Genomic DNA, 22,621 nt, shown 5'->3' on the forward strand with positions numbered 1-22,621 from the left:
TGATTACACTAATTTTTACGTCCGTTACACATGTGTAATAAGTCAACTCGGCGCGTAAAAATTTCTGTAATTTTTTTACGTGTATACAACTTACATATATTATGCATGTGTAAAAAAAATTCGAAAAAAAAATCGTTACACTGAGTTCTTTTGAGTTCTTAAAACTCAAAGGGGTTCTCATTTGAAATCTTCTCTCTGTATATATATGAAGTGACGTGTCCTAATTGACTGACGTGTTTGGTTTATGCAAGATAGTTTGTGGAGTTACTAAAAATCTTTAGTGTACAACTATAAAGGTTACGGGTCCAACGTATGTAATAGCTTCAAGCTTGTCTTTTATGAAGTTATGGATATTGATACTAATTTAAATAATTTGATGAATGAAGAAAACAAACACTATCCACAGACGAATATGACTAGACAAAGGTTTGGTAAATGTTGGGGGAGATAAAGATATATATATATATATATATATATATATATATATATATATTTCCTTTTGTTGTTATATTAGGATCTCTTCTGGAACCTAAAATTTTCGAACATAATTTTAAGACAAATTTGATTTTGAATAAAAATATGATGCCAAAGAAAAATTATGGTTAGAACATGTGTAGTGGAAAAATGTCAAAACACCCCCACCTACTTCTTCATCGGTTGGCTTCTCTATTTGGCCCCACCTTTCTCTTCAAGTTGCCTTGTGTAGAGAAACGTTGAGAGTTTTTTTTAAGCTCAAAATGCCTCAAAACTAGACTCACGAGGAAGTTCTTTACCTCATCCTAGTTGAAGGCTTGAAGAACTAAATTGCAAATATAGATGGTTTCAAAAGTCATAAAGGACATTATTGATGTCAAGGATGTCATGGAAAAACTCACCGTACTGGTTAATACTCTGCTAACAACGAGATCAGTTAAATAAGTGGAAGCAAGATTCGATGCCGAGGCCTCCTAGAGAAGAATAAGATGTTTACCACTACACCCATCTAAAGGTTGATATGTCATTGAAGAGATGATCTATATACTAGATTCTTAAGTTTAAGTTAACGAAATCGAATACTAGCTACAAATGTTAAATATGCTTAAAAAATTAATTTTAGATTCATATAGTTAACTATGTATCCCCAAAATGACACTTGAAATATCCAAACATGTTGATTGCCTATACATGTGATGTAGATTATATGGTTAGCAATGTTCTGGATGATCTTCTAAATTGAAGTATTTCAATGGTATTCTTGAAATCTCATTGTGATAGTTTATAAAAGAATCAAGAATAGTCAGAATATACATTTATATTACGAAACTGCGTGCTCTTGAAATATACCAAGACTTTCATTTTATAGGTTAGGAACCATCATAAGATTTACTGAATGACATAATGTCTCATGCAAGAGTTTTGGAAGTTTTTATAATTATTGTAAGCAAGAACTTTGTTTGTTGTTACTTCGTATGATTGACTGCTTCTGTCAGCAGTAACTTAGTTGTATGTTACCCTGTTGATTAGTTAGTTCCTACCAATCAATAGTTCATATTGATGACAAGTTCCTGCTTGTAGATTACTTGGTACTAATGATAAGCTCCCGTGGATTATCATTTCTTATAGATGACTGATTAATGGATCAACCAAACGACGTGATCTTAAGCAAGTTTGACGCACTCTTAGCTTTGTAATCTAACTTCTGCTTGTTGTGGATGTTTCAAGGGGCTCAACCTTTGGACCCCAGAAGGGCGCTACCAATGGACCTCGCTAAGGAGTGCTGCCTCCTTATACAGGAAGGTTCCTTGGTGTTAAAAATCAAATTAGTCTGCAACGAGCGTGCCTTTCACCCCTCCTAATTGTTATCAATATTTATTCGGATTTCCCATTCGTCTTAAAAGTAAATTTCAATTAACAAAAATGATTTGATGACACTAAAATAAATAAAGTAGATGGATTGTAACAAAGTTGTAAATGAGTAAAATACGTCCCAAGTGAATGGAGAGGTTATGACATGTTGTAAAACGGTTGGATGGGTGAACACATAAGTTATAAATAATATAAGTTGTGTAACTTTAACTTTATATAAGTTGAGAGGTTAACCAAATTAGTTTCAATACAGTCTACTTATCCCGCCTAATAATGTCAAACTAAAATGTGACATGTTTATTCAATAATAAGTTGGTGTAGAATTATCTTACTATACTATAAAAGCAATACAAGATTTCTATATGGCATTCAACTAGTATGTCCACATAGGCTTCCAACTAATCAATTTTTCATTTATATAATTTTTACATGTTAATTTGAACGTTAATTTTAATCATTAACTCCTAAGTTGAAGAAAGTTTCAAAATATATTGTTATAATCATCATTTATTGAGTAATAAAAATAATTAATTGTTTTTATGGTTGTTTTTTTAAAATTTGGGACTTTGTTGTTTATTTTTTTGAATTTTGGGAAATTATTTATGAACGTTTGGACTGGATGTTTGGATTGAAATAGCGGTCTAAGTCACGATGTTTAGATTTTATTATTGCTTTATTAATCGCACGGTTTAATAATAATTATATCTCATTGCTATATTCATATTTGTATTTTTTATCTTGTGTATTTAAATGTTTTATAATTTCAATAAAAAAATAGTTTTTATAACACACAACCTATGTTATAACATCTACATGTTTACGTTTCATAGTTTATAACATGACTTTAGTAGATGATGAAGTTTTAACTAATATGTTTTTTTGTTTCATGGTATAAGTTAGAAATATTTGCCATAACTTAGAATTGTGTTTTAAATTGTTCTATTTCTCTATTTGTCTTTGTATGTTGTGTTCTTTTAATAAATTAACAATATGATACATTATAATAATCTTACTATACTATTAAAACAATATAAGGTTTCCACAATGTATTCATCTATCATTTCCACATAGGCTTCCAACTCATTAATTTTCCATTTATATAATTTCCATATGTTAATTTCAACATTAATTTTAATCATAAACTCCTAAGTTAAAGAAAGTTTCAAAATATATTGTTATAATCATTATTTATTGTGTAATAAAGACAATTAATTGTTTTTATTGTAATTTTTTTTATTTTGAGACTTTGTTATTATTATTATTTTTTTGGATTTTGGGAAATTATTTATGAATGTTTGGGCTGGATGTTTGGATTGAAATAGTGGTTTAAGTCACGATGTTTAGTTTTTATTGTTGCTTTATTAATCATGCGGTTTAATAATAATTATATCTCATTGCCATATTCATATTTTTAGCATTTTTTATGTTGTGTACTTAAATATTTTATAATTTCAATAAAAATAGTTTTTATAACACACAACTTATGTTACAACATCTACATGTTTACGTTTTATAGTTTACAATATATGACTTCAGTAGACGATGAAGTTTTAACTAATATGTCTTTTTTGTTTCATCCTATAAGTTAGAAATATGTGATATAACTTAGAATTATGTTTTAAATTGTTATTTTTCTCTTTTTGTCTTTGTATGTTGGGTTCTTTTAATTAAAATAACAATGTGACACCTTATAATAATAATAATAATGCTATAATATCTGACGTTTACAATTTGTTAAAATGTATAAACTCACACGCGCTCGCACACACACATACAAACACAAACACGCACGCACACGCGCGCACACACACACACATATATATGAAGTTTTATATATTTTCCGTCTGTGTGTAACACGGGATCTAACCTAGTATATGGTAAAGGGATTGTAGCTTATTAGTATCTAGACGTAAAAATATGATGTCACTTAAGTGGGGTGAGGGTTCAAGTCTCCTTATAGGTAAATGGTGTTGATTAGGGATGAGCAAATTCGGTACCGGTACTGAAATCGGTATGGTACCGGTATTTCCCGAATTTTTACCTTACAGTACCGGTACCGAACCGGATATTTCGGTACCGGTACCAAAAATTTGTGATTTTTGGGATCAGTATTTTCGGTACCGGTACGATACCGAGCTTATCCCTAGTGTTGATTTATTGCTATTAAAAAAATAGAGTTACATGTTTTATTTCTTCTTTACATTTAAAGATTTTTTTTTATGTTTCTTTAAATTTAACACTGATTAATTAATATTATTCTATAATACTATAACTTAGTTAATCAAAAATAGTCTGCAATTGTTAAACACAACTGTTAAAAGTTATCGATAAATGAATGTGGTGGCTTGAAATCCACGTACTTGGCTTAATATCACACGTACCTCATCATCCACTTCAATGCTGGTTTCATTAAATATGTTTATGAACACTAGCACTAACCATTCAATCCACCTACCATGTTTTGGTCTTGAGTCACATAAGGACCTTTTCTCATTAATAAAAGACGTGCAGGTTATCTCTAGGTACAATAAAATGAATCTAGAGCTTTATATCTTTATTTTTATTTTTTAAGATCTTTAATTTTCAAAACAAAATTAATAATTATACATTTGTAGGAATTTGAATTAATACGTGTGATTTGAGCGACATTTAATCTGAATTATGTATTGTTGTATGAAAAGGTGTGAGAAATTGCATTACTCATGTATTTGCAAAAAAAAAAAAAAAATTTAACTGATTTATTTAGAGTGAAAGCATGTAATTTTTTTACAACAAGACCTTGTTTTTAAATATCGTTTAATCCAGCTTGATTTATTTGGAACTAGTCTTTTCTACCCGGCACGTTGGGCCAGGGCAGCTGGCAAAACCGCAGCGTTGAAACACGGGCGTTGGTAAAATCCGAGCGTTGCGACGATGAATCGACACGAATTTAGTCAGTATCGGTTGAGTTCGTTATGATATGGACATGAATTCGATCAGTAAACTTGCCTATTGGTAAAACCCGAGCGTTGTCTGGCATGGGCTTTAAATAAGGCCGCGAGTATGCATGAACTCGGTCGGTTTCTTTCAAGTTTGTTGTGTTACCGGAACAAATAAAACAAAAAAAAAATTAACATTTGGTCGGTTTCCATTACATTTATTATGGTAGCTGAACTAAAAAACAAAACTTATCGACCAATACGGTGCCGCCAAGTGGCACAATAGGCCACTTACGGCACCAAACTTCTTGTTTATATCTATCTAACTAATATATTAAAGCAAAACCAATTTGTCCACTTGTCATTTTCCTAGGGTGTCCACCTAATGTTCCATGTCATTCATTTTCCATCCTTATAATTTCAACATAATTAATCAATTAATTTTAATCCTAATGCTAGTTAACATTTAAACCAATATATAACACAAGCATTGGTCAAACTTAACATTTAAAATTTTGAATTCATAACTTAACATTTACTTTGACTTTATTACATTTAATCTAATCTAACTAATATATTAAAGGAAAACCAATTTGTTCACTTGCCATTCTCCTAGAGTATCCATCTAATGTTCCATGTCATCCACTTTCCATCCTTGTAATTTCTACATAATTAATCAATTAATTTTAATCTTAATGCTAATTAACATTGAAACCAATATATAACACAAGCAGTGGTCAAATTTAACATTTAAATATTTGAATTCATAACTTAACATTTATTTTGACTTTATTACATTTTCTAGAATCATAAACTCACTAATTAATGTTTTCTAGAATCATAACTAACTATTTCCTTTCAAACGATTTAAAAACTGATTTTGACTACAATTAATTATTTATAACTAATTTTTGCTACCTTTTTTAGTATGATTATTACTTTAGCAATTTAATGATTTGTATATTTATACAGTTTCTCATTCACACCATTTATACATATTTTTCCTACATCTTGTGGTTTTACAGAAAGCAATGTAAAGAATTCTTAGGATAGCTACATATATATATATATATATATATATATATATTTATAGGGGATGGTTCAGGAGAGAAGTCATTTTATTATGAGAAGTGTGAGAAATCAATCTTAACCATTGATTAAGTGTAATCTACGGTGCATAATAAAAATGGCAGTTTTGTAATTATAAAGAGTTTTTTATAACTTAATTTTATATGAAAAGGGTAAAATCGTCTAATTTGTGTAGCAAAAAAAGGAAACGTAGCAGTCAATTCCCAATTTTGTTGCCTTAATTAGTTTTGAAGACCTCACACATTAATTTCATCAATCTTTAAATTTTAAGATGATACGATTTAGTTAGCAAAATGGCATGTTTCAAAATATTTTCAATCATTATGAGATACTCTAATTTGTGAATTTTTAAAATCAAACCTCAAATAATCTGTAACATTATATTACATGCCTACATCTGAATTCTTGTAATAGTACCAAACATAAAGGCATTAAATTTTCGTTAATTGGGTTTTTTATTAGTTCAATTGTAGATATACCTTTGTCTGCATATTATTTCACATACTTACGCTCAACTACACATAGACGTTGTGAAGGATGAATTTTAAATTCTAATCTTAGTAATAGTTATAATATATATTAGCTTCATTTGTATTGTTAAAAGATTCTGAATTTTTTAAGCTTTTAAACTCTAGGGGTAATTTAATGAAATTCATTTTTTCCTACATTTAAATAATGCTTTTAAACGTTTTAACATTTATGTAGGAAGTTTAATACCAGTGTAGGATACGTTGATATAGGGTATACAACATATATGATCTACCAATTATATTATGTAGGATATATAAGTCATGTATTACTGATTTTGGAGATCATACACTAGTTGTGTAGGTATAGTTTCATTAACTGTGTTTTAATTACTAATAGTGTGTATGAGTTACTATTTGTGTAGGATAAATACTTTGTTGTGTAGGTATAGTATATGACACTCTGAATGGGTTATTTGTATTTGTGTAGCATTCTTATTGTTGTGTAGGTAGTAACTATGACATTATGTAGTGATATTTTATGTGTAGGAAAGATCATTTGTTGTGTAGGATGCCGTGTTTATAATTATGATGTTTATTTAATTTATTGGATGTGTATGTTGTTGTGTAAGATGTGATGTTTAAGTAAGAATGCCATGTTTGTTGTGGAGGACATACATAGAGAGATCTTGGATTATAAAATGACATTGTAGTTTAGGAGAGGACTCAATGAGACAAACACAACTCAATTTATGGACAAAACATGCAACAAAAATTGCGCAATTGAACATCTTGTTCTAAGTTTGGAATAACATTTTGGTTTATCAACAGAGACGTCAGAAAGACAATATACTTTTATGATACATACAATTTGTTAGTGTTTATGACTTGTTTATGGATTCTGGATTATTTTGAAGTATTGGTTTATCTTGAAAGTTTTTTTAATTTAATATGATGTGTTGTTATATGTACTAGTGTTTAGAAAAAAAAATGTATAAAATTAAGTAAGCTTGAAAATATATATAATTCAAGTGTTTTATAATTAATTAAACTTCGTTACATATTTGAGGTAGGTTGTTTAGAATAAAAGAATTATATATTTTTTTAAATTAAATTAACACATAAATAAATTCATTAAAGAATAAAATTAAAACTTCCAAAAATTTAATACTTACTAAATATAATAATTTAAACTTTTACCATTGTGTCCTTAGATTTAATTAAAAGAAAAAAACAAGAGAAATTATTTGATTGGTTAAAATGGCTTCTTGCATTTCTCACATTAAGATGACTTCTCTTATAAATTTAAGCATATATATATATATATATATATATATATATAACGTTTGAAATTTTTTCCACCCGTATGTAACACGGGCCACTATCATATTATAGTAATAATTCCATTTATGACCCGTTTAATCCACCTTCTTACAACTTACTCACTTGATTAACATGTTTACTTAACATGCTTCATCAATAAAAGATATCTTTGGAAAAAAGAAATAGATTGCTTTCATTATATTCAATGTAACACCTCAAATCAAAAGTGAGCGTTTCGGTAATTATGGGGTGCGGTGATTATTAATGTTAGTTTAATGAACTTCGTATTTAATTTGATGGTATTATATTTTCATTTCATATTTTTGAGAGTTTAACATATGTTTTGGTTCATTTATATCTGAATAAGTCAGATCTAAATAAGCCTTTATCCCATTCAGTAACACATTAAGGGCTGTTTGTTTACATCTGAATGGAACCATTCAGATGGAAACATCTGTTTCATTCAGACTTCAGACTGTTTGGTTACAGACAAAAAGACATCTGAATAGTTAAAATTGGGTCTGAATCATTCATACTCATGTTGTTGCTGGATGGGACAGAGGTTTATTTAGATCTGGCTCATTCAGATCTAAATGAACCAAACAGCCCCTAAGTCTGAATGATTCAGACTCTTAATTTTATTTAGATGTTTTTCTGTCTGGAACAAAACAGGCTGAAGTCTAAATAAATAAGTCAGATTTTTTCATATGAATGGTTCCATTCAGATGTAAACAAACAACTCCTTAGTCTATTATAAAGCGTGTGCCTATGTAAAAAAAATTGATGGTATTCATATGTCAACATATATGGGTGGCTTTTCTTTATATTGTGACGGGATAAAAAATGAAAAAGTATCGGGATTAAAAAGTGAAAAAAAATATGACTAATTTATAAAAATCTAAAAATTTTGTGTCCATAATTGAATTACTGACACTTTTTTTTTGTTTTTTTTTTGCAATTTATAAAAGTGTAAAGGTTTGTAACTATAATAAACAACCTATCTATAAGTCTATTCAAAAATTCTTTTATACAATATACTTATATTTATATACAACTATCAATCTATATAAATGTCTAACAAAAAATTCATAGGTGTTGTTCTTTAGTTGCTTCCCACCCTCTCTCAAACTACCATATTGCTTGATTTGTGGTTTGAATATTTTCATGTATTTGACCCGAATTCGCGGATATGAGTTTCACCAAAACCCGTGTTGCCCTTAAATGGGTTATAACATTTCATTTATCTGTGAAACATTTTATAATCAAACAATAATTTTCGTGGGTCATGAGTTTCACTAATGCGGATAGCCTTTAAACAAGTCATAGAGACTCATTTATTTGTGAAATAACCCCTTAATCATCATACAATAGTTTTCACGGGTCATGGGTCTCATAAAACTCAGATGACTCTTAAACCAATTATAACATTTCGCTTATTTTTGAAACTCTTTTATCATCAAACCTTAATTTAATTTCTCTCATTTACATATTCTCCGTTGTCGGTCTATCATCTTCATCATCGGTTAACTTCCTATAACCACCCACCATCGTCAACCCCATCTCTCATGCATCAGCCACCATTGTAACCCACATCAACCGCCCATTTCTCATAAGACAAATATTTATGTCACGTTTGGTCGTTTAAAAAGAATCAACATATTCATGTTCGTTTATGTTCATTCGTAAAAATCTAAAAAACTTATACATCTCACTAGAAAGAGCTCAAATGTTAAATAAATACAATGAACATAATAAACTAATACATCTATATTAAATCAAACTAAAACTACGTTAAAAAACAGAACAAATCATTACAAAATATAAAATAATTAAAAACATAACCTAAATAAACCCCGCAACAAAAAGGACTCGACCTTGTTATATGATATATGAATACTTTATAAATTGTGACTTCACATCCACCTAAAAAAATGACATCATTTGAAACATATTTGAAGCAACATTTTTTATAATTTAAATTAACATTTTAAAATACTATTCACTTTTCAAAAACATTTATTTTAGTTTAAACATATCTTGGTCGGTTATGTTGTGGCCATATGAGTTAAGATTGTTGAATTAAAACATTGTTCAATATTGAACGTATGAAGTATAAAATGTTAGATTTAACTTGTAAATTATTGGACCGAAAGTTATTAAAATAAAATGTAGCTCACCTCTTAATTTTAACACCATTAGCACAACTATACTCTCCTACAAAAACTTCAACATGTTTTACTGTGGCAGATGTAGCACACAAGCAAACGAATACCGAAATACTTCTTAACTTTTTTAGCGAAGTGTAAAATCAGTGTAATTTTTTTTCTTCTCTGTTTTATATGTCGGGTACTCTAAGCAAATATTATAATATTCTTAGGTTTAAAATGTTTCTTTTAGACACCCTTTAATTTTTTCTAGACTCATTATTGTATGTTCGTATATTGTGTCTATAACATTAAATATGCCACCGTGTATCTCATCTATATACGTCCGTATACATGAACACATGAATGTGTAACCATATCTATCTGGCCGTATAACTCTATCTTTACGTCCGTATATAGATATTGAATCAAATCACAACAGGAGCATGACATATATGCGTGTATAGTTAACCGATGTGAATTATAATAAAACATTATATTCTTAACTTTAATTCTTTTTTATTAATTTACTAGTTTTAGAGCCCGTGTCATATATGGAATAATTCAAATATAAAATTATTAGTAAAACAAATAATTACATAGCGTATATGAAAAAAAAATGTATTGCATGTATGCTTGTATCTATACAATGTGCATATAAATTAATTTTATTTATATCATAAAACGATTTTTTTAAATAAACTTAATAAAAAAAATGTCCGTGCAAAATCGTACCCGAGAATGCTTATTTCTATTGAAAAATTCATTCTCGGTGTCATATATGTATAATTGAAAGAATCTTGGTTATGAACCAATTTCGAAAATAAGACTTCTCATACGATAGTAATTCTAACCACTCAGCTTAAATACAAAAGAAGCGTTACCTTTATTGATATATTTATCAATTTACCACCCATCAAAGGAAAGTAGGATATTAAATTGTAGCAATGGATGCTCTTCAAGAACTATGTTTTTCTGAGCTACACCATAAAAAAGATTTTGATAAGTTTTAGAGGGCTTCTCGACTTTGTCATAATAACAACATAAAAAATAACATATTAACCCATTCAATTTTGTGAATATTTTGTTTCATTTGAGCATAGTTTTGCATGACATGCTTCCCATACAACGTTCTGATCACCATTGAAGGAAAAATTAATGTTGACATAAATATTTCAAATTTGATAAAAGTTAGAAGCATTGATAGGCATGGGGTGGCATGTCGAAAGTGTTCGCAATCTTTTCTTAAATTTTAATAGTTGAGGGAAAAATATTCAATTTTCCAAATCTCGAACCTTTTGATTTTTTCAAAAACGCCGTTAAAAATAAACTTGAAACCCGAATCATGTTTAAAATTCTAGCTTTCATACTTTTGACATTTTAAAGTCAACATTTTGAACCCATAACAAATTTGACGATAAATCTATTTTGCATTCTCAAACTTTTAAAAATACTTAAAATTTTTATTTTTGATCTGTAACAAATTTTGACCTAAATGTAGTTAACTTGTACCAAACAATCTATTTACCAACTTTTGACCCATAAAATCAAATTTAACTTCCACAAAAAACCCGAAACAATTTTCATTTGAGAAACATGATTTGTTGTTGATTTTTGGAATTCACCAAGTATTTTGAAATATATAGTAAAATAATATGTTAATATTTATATTTATAAAAATATATAGATATTATATAAATATAGTGTAAAAGAAAAGTAAATAATTATTGATTAATTACTTTTATTAGGATATATTAGTTTTGGAGGGAAAAAATTATGAGAATTAACAAAAACATGACAATTGTCCTCATTTATTTTACTTTATTAGAATAGGTAGATAATTAAAAAAATGGGTAATTTCATAAAAATAGTAACCAATTTTAAAATAAGGTCACTCAAGTTTAAAAAGTGTTCCAATTAAGTTACTCAAATTTCATATTTTATTAAATTAAAGGTTTTAACATGTTTTTTTTAGCATTTTCTTTTTTATTTCACATAGAAAATCTTTTTATCTTTTTTTTTTAATAGAAACCCATGGTCGATCCTCACATGTAATATTTTGAGAGACATAGATAACTTAATGAAAGAAGATATATTTATGATTTTTGATTCGATCTTTAAGACGTATGGGTTTTACCACCGTGCGAATGATTTTTTTGCCATTTGAATTAGTGTATAATAATTTGTGAATAGTTAAAAAGAAAGAAAATAATAATAATAATATAAAGGGAGGCAAAAGAAAAAGCAAGCTTTGGAAATAGAACTTGTCTCCTTCATTTCATTATTCTTGTAATTAATATTAACAATAATAATAATAATAATTCATTTATTTTCTTTGCTGAAAGGACGAATTCTTCTTCTTCTTCTTCTTCTCGTTTTCGCCATCTTTGACTCTCAAATACCCCCCCCCCCCCCCAAATTCTATACCATACATACAATATCTTCCGTCTGTTATCATCTCAATTTCAACTGAACACCATCCCTTTGAGCTCAAGCTGATCATCCAGGTCGCGTGTAGATCTAAGTTTTGGACTGTTTTAAGCTCTGCTGTTACGAGGTGAATTTGAAACTGAAAGGTTGATGACGGCGATTGTGTGTGGTATTGATTCATAATGACCGACGGAGATTACAGGTGGTCCGGTGAATGGATAACGCCGATCCTCACATTCACCAGGTCTATGTTATTTATGGATATATATTTGAAATGCTTGATCTTACTAGATTTTAATATAATTCATTCATTCTTGTTTAATTGGGATATTTTAGCGCATATATATATTGTTGTAACAACTTGAAAATCTAGGCCTTTTTTGAGAAATTTTATTTAGTTGATAATGTTGGGGAGTTTGTTCATAAAAAAGTGTTAGGCTTTGTAACTTTGTGGTGTTTTTCTTATATGGTTTGCACTTTGAAATAAATGTCGATTCGGGTCTTATCGTGTTTACCAAGTTAGAAACGGCACTCTTGACACAAGTATCAAACATGAAAATGACTATGTTATGGCTATAAGGCAGTTTTAAGTTTCATGTACCAATAAGGAGAAATGAAATAATGGAGCCTAGCCTACAATTTTCAATTATTTAAAAAAATCACATAGCAGACTTGGGATTGAGTTTGAAAAATGCTTATTGGCTTTTTCAAAAAGCCATTTTGAAAAGCCAGGGTTTGGGGCTTTTGGAAAACTGCTTTTTAACCCTTTCAAAAAGCGAAAATAAGAAAAGATTTTTGTGATTGCCAAACACATTTTAACTTTTTGGCTCTTTGAAAACACCAATAAGACAATAAGCATTTTTCAAACTCAATCCCAAACATGCTCTTTTTTGATTAAGAGGTGCCCAATTGACAGCCCTAGAAATAATCATTAAGGTTGCACCATTTCCTTGTCGACCTACCTTAAAATGGTCAAATATTTCATTTTTACATTTAGCCTAGGGTCTTAGGGTGTATTCTTCTGTTACCATCAGCGTAACATTTTTCTTAATACAGTTGATTTGAGTTCTGAATGGTTTGTAGTTTATATAATGCTAAACTTTTGTATTGATTTTTAAACTTTGTAATCCACATGATAACCATGGTCTTAATGACACAAAGCCGCAAACTAGTAAATAAGGCGTGGTGTGTGGGACTTGCATCGCGCTTTACTGATAAAACGGAAGTACATTAGTGATTAAAGTAAATCTATTAGAGTATCTCTAATGATGTTCATCATTCTTATCTAGTTCTCTTATCTTTTGCAGGCGTTAATTGCTCTGAAGAAAGGTGCACACTTACTTAAATATGGTCGCAAGGGGAAACCGAGGTTTTGTTCATTTAGAATTTCTCATGTGAGTTTTTCATCATGTTTTCTTCATCTTACCGCTCTTTTGCTTATTAGTTATTACTATTTTTTATTTATTTTTACGATTCAATCCCTGATCCCCTTAATCATTTAAAAAAGAAAAACATGCAATGCGATATTTAAAAAGCAAAATTCACGAACCACTGATAAGTGCATAATGAATAGTAAACTATTAACAATAAACATACTTGTTTATATGCGTAATTGTAGGGAAAAAGAAGCACGTTTTGGTGTACATTGAGTTTTATGTATTTACAAGTGTACACATATATCATATATGCATAATGAATGCAATAGATGGATAATGTTAAATGTGTGCTTCTTTCTAAATACCAACTGCAAACATAGCATAAACGCCAAATGGGTTATCTGAGTATACGTGCATAATAAAAAATAATAACTGATATTTGCTAAGTGATCAACAGTAAATTATGCCGATGTTTGTATTAGGCAAGACTATGAAAACTGCGGCCATCGACTTATACCACAACTATTACTTGCTATGATAATTAAACTTGCTTTCTGCTTATTTCTTTGTTTTCATCTTTAAATACTATTAATGGCTTGAATTTTTAATGATTAAATCCACAGGATGAATCATCTTTAATTTGGATATCTAGCAGTGGTGAAAAGAGCTTGAAATTAGCCACAATCTCTAGAATTATTCCTGGACAAAGAACTGTGAGACTTCCACTATCGTTAATCTCTTAGTTTCTTAGATATCGTCAGTAATTAGTCATGAGCACAAACAAAAATAATATATTCGTTTAATGCGATCTTTAGGCTGTCTTCCGACGTTACCTGCGTCCTGAAAAGGATTATCTTTCATTTTCTCTCATATACAACAATGGGAAACGATCTCTTGATTTGGTTAGTGATTTATCCATCTATATCACATTTGTCACACGCAGATAAATTGTTCATTTATTTATTATTTTTACACTTTTGTGTTTATTAGATCTGTAAGGACAAAGTAGAGGCTGAAGTGTGGATAACAGGTCTTAAAACACTAATTTCATCTTTACAAGGAGGCCGATTAAAAATCGATGGATGGAATGATGAAGGCCTTTACATTTATGTATGTTTAAGTTTCTTGTTTGTTATTATTAATATACTTATTTGCACAGATGGTCCCTGTGGTTTGACCAAATTGCAAACTTAGTCCAAACATTTTTGAGAGGGTTGCACGTTTAGTTCCCACCGTTAATCCGAGTTAGTTTTTAGGGTTAAGTGAGGGTATACTTGTCATTTTACGTTTTTCATTTATTTATTTAAAACATAATTTTTAAAGATGGGGGGACTAAATGTGCAACCTGCTCACAAATATTTGGACTAAGTTTGTAGTTTTCAAAAGTTGGGCCCCCAACATGCAATTTCATTAAACCACATGGACCATTTATGCAATTTTCTCTTATTGTTATTACTACCACTGTTATAGTATTTTTCATGCTTGGTTAATTAACGACAGGATGATAAAGATCTAGCATCAAACAGTGCGAGTGACAGTTCGGTTAGTTCAAATCCAACTACTTCTCCAGTGGTTCCCACAAACATGCAACTAAAAGGTTCCAATTCGGATGCATTTCGCGTTAGCGTTTCTAGTCAGCCTAGTACTTCTAGTCATGGGTCGGGTCCGGATGATAATGATTCATTAGGTGATGTGTATATATGGGGTGAAATAATATCTGAAACGGATTATTCATCTACACGAACTGATGTTCTTCTTCCCCGACCTTTGGAGTCAAATACAGCTTTAGATGTTAGTTTTATTGCGTGTGGGGTCCGCCACGCAGGTTTAGTAACTAAAAAAGGTGAGGTTTTCACTTGGGGTGAAGAATCCGGTGGTCGGTTGGGCCACGGTATCGGGAAAGATGTGACTCACCCTCGTTTAGTCGAATCTTTATCGTTATCCTCCAATATTAATTCGGTTGCGTGTGGTGAGTTTCACACGTGTGCGGTTACATTGTTGGGTGAGGTTTACACATGGGGCGATGGGACGCATAATGTCGGGCTTCTTGGGCACGGGACCGAAGTCAGTCACTGGATACCGAAGAGAATCTCAGGCTCATTTGAAGGTGTTCAAGTCGGTTCGGTAACGTGTGGCCCATGGCATACGGCTTTGATAACATTAACGGGCCGGCTTTTTACGTTTGGTGATGGAACATTTGGTGTTTTGGGCCATGGTGATCGGGTTAACGTATCGTATCCGAAAGAAGTTGAATCGCTTTCGGGTTTGAGGACGGTTTCGGTTGCATGTGGCGTATGGCATACAGCTGCCGTTGTTGATGTTATCGCAACTCAATCAAGTTCAAATATTAGTTCGGGAAAGTTATTCACATGGGGTGACGGAGACAAAAACCGTTTAGGTCATGGTGACAAAGAGGCTCGACTTCAACCCACATGCGTGCCCGCACTTATCGATTACAATTTTCATAAAGTGGCATGTGGGCATAGTTTGACCGTCGGTTTGACCACATCTGGACATGTTTACACAATGGGAAGCACGGTTTACGGTCAGCTCGGAAATCCCGACTGTGACGGGAAATTACCGTGTTTAGTTGAGGGTAAATTGGTGAATTCACCCATTGAGGAGATTTCATGTGGCGCGTATCACGTGGCGGTTCTAACATCAAAAAACGAGGTGTATACATGGGGAAAAGGAGCTAACGGAAGGTTAGGACATGGAGACATTGAAGACCGTAAAACACCAACCATTGTCGAATCGTTAAAAGACCGATACATTAAAAACATATCGTGTGGCTCAAATTACACAACTGCCATTTGTGTTCACAAATGGGTTTCGGGTGCCGAGCAATCTCAGTGTTCGTCTTGCCGACAAGCGTTCGGTTTCACTCGAAAACGACATAATTGTTATAACTGTGGGCTTGTGCATTGCCACTCGTGTAGCTCAAAAAAGGCCCCACGAGCCGCGTTAGCTCCGAACCCTGGAAAACCGTACCGCATTTGTGATTCGTGTTTCACAAAGCTAAGTAAGACTGTTGAAACCGGGCCCACCGGGATCAGTAGCAGACGAAATGTAAAGCCGCGGTTATCAGGTGAGAATAAAGATAGGCTCGATAAAACCGAGTTAAAATTAGCAAAATCGGGTGTGCCTTCAAATCAAGATTTAATTAAGCTTTTGGATAATAAAGCTGTAAAACAAGGGAGAAAGGGTGATGTGTTTCTTGGTCGGTCAACTCAAGGTCAAACCTTGATGCAGCTCAAAGATGTCGTGTTATTAAGTGATTTTCGCCAAATGGTTCCAAAACCGGTTAATATTTCGTCTGGGGTAAGTTCGAGGTCAGTTTCCCCGTTTTCGAGAAGATCGAGCCCACCACGTTCTGCAACACCGGTTCCTACTACTTCCGGGCTCTCATTCTCTAAAGGTGCAGCAGACAGTTTTAAGAAAACAAATGAAAACTTGAATCAAGAAGTTATTACATTGCGTAGGCAGGTATATTATGAACTCATGAAAGGGTGTTTAGTCTTTTGTTTTGATTGATTAATTGCAGTTAGGGGTATAATAGAGCCAAGCCCGAGCTCGAGGAGCTCGGCTCGTTTAATATACGAGAGCTCGAGTCATTTGTAGCTCTATTTCTCAAGCTCCTAGCCCAGCTTTTTTGTTATTTGTGAGTTTTATACACATTTTATTGCTATTTTTTATAGATATCTTAATTATAATTTTTGTAAAAGATAGTTATATTATTTAGTTACTTTTATCCAAATTTTATATATAATAATACTTATTACATAAATATCAATAATATATTAAATAATGTAAAGAAGAGGATGTTTACTGACTGAATGATTAATACAATGGTGAACACTCCTATATATACAAGGAATAAACCCTAATGACATCAAATAATCGGCCCATGGGCTTTGTCTAACCATCTAACTATATACGGGCTAAAACCCGATATGAACTAACATTCCTCCTCAAGTTGGAGCATATATGTTAATCATGCGCAACTTGTTACAAATAAAATCTATTTGAGGTTTCCGAAAAGGCTTAGTGAGAATATCCGCGAGCTGAAAGTTTGTCTTAATATGAATCGGTTGAATGGATGGAGGATCTGTTTGTGTGCCTACTACCCGATCTCTGATAAGATGGCAATCAACCTCAATGTGTTTCGTCCTCTCGTGAAAAACTTGATTCTTGGCTATATAAATGGCTGATTGATTATCACAGTATAGCCGCATCAAGTCTTTAGAAACAACTCCAAGTTCTATTAGAAGACGACGAATCCATGTCATCTCCGATGTTACATCTGCCATAGCTCTATACTCCGATTCAGCGCTCGATCTAGAAACCGTGTGTTGTTTCTTACTTTTCCATGACACAAGATTTCCTCTGACAAACACACAATACCCAGTAGTAGATCGTCGTGAAATCGGACAACCTGCCCAGTCTGCGTCTGAGAAACCTGTTATCCGACCATCTCCCTCTTCTGTGAAAGCTCCCACTCGACAATGACCCTGATCAGAATATAGGATGCCAAGGCCTGGTGTGGCCTTGAGATATCTTAAGACACGAAGAGCAGCATCCCAGTGACTGGTGCATGGCTCAGCCATGAATTGACTCAAAACACTGACAGAAAAAGAAATATCCGGTCGCGTGACAGTTAAATAATTAAGTTTACCAACCAACCGTCTGTATCGCTCGGGATCCTTCATCGGATCCCCTTCTTTTGGGAGGAGCTTCTTTGTAGGAAGCATTGGGGTATCAACTGGTTTGCAACCCAGCAAGCCGCATTCAGTCAACATATCAAGGACATACTTCCGTTGAGAGAGAAGTATTCCTTGTGGAGAGCGAGATACCTCTATGCCGAGAAAGTACCGTAGCCGACCTAAGTCGCTAACCTGAAACTGAGTCTGAAGGAACTGTTTGAGTTCAGTGATCCCAGTAGTATCGTCACCTGTGATTATGATGTCATCCACATAAACAATTACAATAATCCTTTTCCCTTTGTGGTGTCTAAAAAAAACAGAGTGATCATATGCACTACGAGTCATCCCGAACTGTCCCATAACACTCGAGAATCGACCAAACCATGCCCTGGGAGACTGTTTAAGACCATAAAGAGAACGACGTAGTCTGCAAACTTTCGATGCCTCCTCAACAATAAACCCTGGTGGCTGCTCCATATACACCTCCTCCTCAAGAACACCATTAAGGAAGGCGTTCTTGACATCAAGCTGGTGGAGCGGCCAATGATTAATGGCAGCAAGAGCAATGCAAATACGGACAGATGGCATTTTAGCAACCGGCGAGAAAGTTTCATCATAATCAATGCCATATGCCTGAGAATAACCCTTGGCGACCAATCGCGCCTTTAAGTGATGTAAAGAGCCATCCGGGTGCAGTTTGACCGTGAATACCCAACGACAACCAACAACACGCTTCCCTACAGGAAGCGTTTCAAGATCCCATGTATGATTGGATCTAAGAGCCCCAATTTCCTCCTCCATAGCCCGCCTCCATCCTGGATGGGCAAGAGCTGTCATCACATTCCTGGGAATCGGGTAGGAATCAAGGGTAGTAGTGTAGGCATGAGATTCAGGAGACAGATGAGAATAGGCAACATAATCGTGAATCGGGTAACGGGTGCAACATCGAGGCTCTTTGCGAAAGGCAATAGGTATATCAGGAAAAGGGGCACCTGGAGGATCATATGGTGTAGTGGAGGTAGGAATAGGTTTGGGAGTGGGTGGGGGGAGGTTGGTCTCAGAAGCGGGAGGTGGAACTGAGGACAAATCATGGTCCGGTTGGGAATCAGGAGGCTGTGACGAGTGATTACGACGTTGACGACTATATGTGAAGAGTAGAGGTGGAGGGTCTGTCGGTGGACCCGTAGGAGCAGGATCAGAAGTAGTTAAAAGTGTAAGATTTGAACACCGAGCAAGAACTAATACACGAGCCGGGGCAAAAAAATAAAAGTGTCCGAATCGGAAAACTATCACCACAGGGAGGTTCGGAGGTGAAAAACAAGACGTCTGGAAAAAGTCCGGTGGCCGGAAAAGGGGCCATGCACCGTCACTCGCCGGCGCGTGGGTGGCAGCGGCGGAACAAGGGTGGCGCGTGGGGGCGTGTGTGGCGTCGGTTTGGCGGCGGGTTTTCGGGTTATCTAAAACGAGGGTGTCCGGGGACGATGGTGGTGGCGGTGATGGTTTGGGATGTGTCGGAAAAAGATCTGTGACAGAACAGGAGGTGGTGGCTAGGGTTTGTGACTGAGCAGAAAAAAAAAGGTGGCGGCTAGGGTTTGTGCAGGGGGATTAGAACTCGTTTTTCAGACTAGGGTTTGGATCGAGAGCCGTAGCTTTGATACCATGTAAAGAAGAGGATGTTTACTGACTGAATGATTAATACAATTGTGAACACTCCTATATATACAAGGAATAAACCCTAATGACATCAAATAATCGGCCCATGGGCTTTGTCTAACCATCTAACTATATACGGGCTAAAACCCGATATGAACTAACTAACAAATAAAAATTATATAAAGCATAGGCTCGTTATTAAACAATCTCGATTTGTGAAGCTCGGGCTCGCTTATTAAAGAGGCTTATTTTTAGGCTCAAGCTCAGCTCATTTATTATTTGTTTCATACATTTATATAAGTATTTATATTTTTTTCTTTATAATTTATATAAATCATAAGATATATTATTCTCTCTTTTTTATTAAAAAGTTATATATAATAATAATTGTTATATGAATGCGCATTTAATATTTTATATAAAAAGTATATAAATAACAAGCTCATTTAGGCTCGCGAGACAGCTCGAGCTCGATAAGTAAAGCTCAGGCTCATGCTCGTTAATTAAAGAAGCTTATTTTTAGGCTTGAACTTGTTTTAACTCGGCTCAATTCAAGCTTTTAGCTAGCCGATCTCGAATAGCTCACGAGTCAAGAGTGGCTTTGCTCGTTTACACACCTAATTTCTTCTGATAATCGAGTTACCACCGTTAATTTTTCAATAATAAATAATAACCTAGTAAGTGAAAGAATCTTAAAAAATATATATTTTTCATAAAACTCCCATCCTAATTTAACTTTTTAATATTTCATAAGTTAAACCGGGCCTATCGCTTAGAGTATTTATAACAGCCGATTTACCGTAAATCCATTCCCTGAAATACATTTATACAGTATAGCACTTTAATCTTAGTTACTTGATAATTGATTAGTTGTTGAATATCGACTTGATTTATGATCCCTATATTATTTGGATTTTTGTTGTGTTTATGTTAAACGAGGATACACTATTTATTCCCTATGATACATCATAACTTCAATTTTTGATGTTTTTAAGGTTGAAAGCCTGAGGAATCAATGTGATGCTAAAGAATCAGAGCTTCAAAAATCAAGAAAACAAGCTCAGGAGGCTATGATGTTAGCAGCTGAAGAATCTGCTAAATGCAAAGCTGCAAAAGATGTAATAAAAACTCTTATGGCTCAGGTGATTCCTTTTATAAACATATATGTTTTAATAAATGTTTTTTAATTTCACTTTATAGTTTCTGATGGTTCTATGTGATTTGCAGCTGAAGGATATGGCAGAGAGACTGCCACCCGGGTCATACGACTTTGAAAGCATGATGCCAGCAAACATGTTGAAGCAGAACGGTGTTCTTCATTCTGCTGATGTAAACGGATCACCGGGCCCCACTGAAACACTCACAAGAACCACAGAAACTGCAGAACCTATGCGAGATGAGTATCCAAACGGAGCAACGGTACAACCGGTAACCCGTAATCCTGTCGAAAATAGCGTTCCCACACCACCAGAAAACGAGGAAAATAATAATAATTACAAACCTAGCAGCCCGGTATCTACTGTCACTACAACTACTACTGTAACTACTACTCATCATGTGGAGTCTGAATGGATTGAACAATATGAGCCTGGTGTGTATATAACCCTCACGGCTCTCGGTGACGGGACCCGAGATCTCAAGCGGGTCCGCTTCAGGTAGGCTGTTTTATATGTTAAATAATAAATAAATAATTGTATTTGCGGTGGATTTTTTGGATGTTTATATGTACATGTATTTGCAGTCGGAGAAGATTTGGGGAGCATCAGGCGGAAATATGGTGGTCAGAAAACCGTGAACAGGTGTACGAGAGATATAATGTGCGTGGATCAAATAAGTCATCGGTTTCTTCGGCTGGTGTGGACCGTAGATCAGGTGAATCGGTTGCACTGCCAGCTCGGTATTAAACTAAAAGCATCACATCTACCAGTATGATTGTTACAAAGTAAAGATAGATACCCTCCAGTCCACCACCCTCCTCTTTTCTTTTAGTTTTTCAATTATTACATTTTTGTAATATATATTTAGTGACTGGAATAGTGTTGTAGCGTATATATTATTTATGAGCTCAATTATTTATGATCCCACCACTGTGTGGGTGAGTGAACAAGAATGGCAAGTTAGATATGCATGAAAAAACTTATTAATATTATTAGGGGAGTTAAAATAAGCTTGACAGAGTTTTCGAGCTGAGTCTAGGTATCTTGGTTTGTAAATGAGCAAAGGTTGGCTCGCTTGAATCAAGTTAATGATGGAGGTGCGAGTTGACCCTGGTTCGGCTTATGAAAACCAACTTGTCGGACTCAACACACACTAACCCAAAAATGTTACAAATTAGTTTTAAGATGAGGATCTCACTAAACTCATCTAACATTTCTGCTTTGTGTAGCAAATAATCGTAAGTTGTTTCATTTTTTTTTAATGAAATCATTTTCATTAACTAGGGGTAAATAAATAACAAGCTGCGTCGTAACTCACTTTTAAATAGTAAACCCGATCCTGTTAAAACCGAACTTTAGAACTTAGAGGCCGAAAAAGTATCATATACGATCGTTGGACTCTAGTAAAAAAATTAACGGCTTTCGGGGCCAGAAAACAAGCAAATGAGGAAAAGACGCGTCGTTCTCTAAATGGTAGTTGAAGTGGCGAGTCATATGACCAAAAAAATTGATGATT

General features: G+C 33.3%; 1 protein-coding gene across 1 annotated transcript; it reads left to right on the plus strand.

Moving 5' to 3' along the window:
* The first annotated feature begins 13,517 nt into the window (after positions 1–13,517).
* LOC143591559 (PH, RCC1 and FYVE domains-containing protein 1-like) lies at positions 13,518–21,852 on the plus strand. The gene is made up of 8 exons (XM_077071741.1): positions 13,518–13,610; positions 14,216–14,305; positions 14,408–14,494; positions 14,583–14,702; positions 15,093–17,078; positions 20,944–21,090; positions 21,176–21,603; positions 21,690–21,852. Exons 5-8 carry the CDS (start codon positions 15,177–15,179, stop codon positions 21,850–21,852), a joined length of 2,640 nt encoding a protein of 879 aa, XP_076927856.1. The 5' UTR covers positions 13,518–13,610; positions 14,216–14,305; positions 14,408–14,494; positions 14,583–14,702; positions 15,093–15,176.
* Positions 21,853–22,621: the final 769 nt, after the last annotated feature.

The sequence above is a fragment of the Bidens hawaiensis genome, unplaced genomic scaffold (genome assembly GCF_021521415.1).
Source record: "Bidens hawaiensis isolate Kalapana, Puna unplaced genomic scaffold, B.hawaiensis_p1.1 tig00039908_1, whole genome shotgun sequence".
Lineage (NCBI taxonomy): Eukaryota > Viridiplantae > Streptophyta > Magnoliopsida > Asterales > Asteraceae > Bidens > Bidens hawaiensis.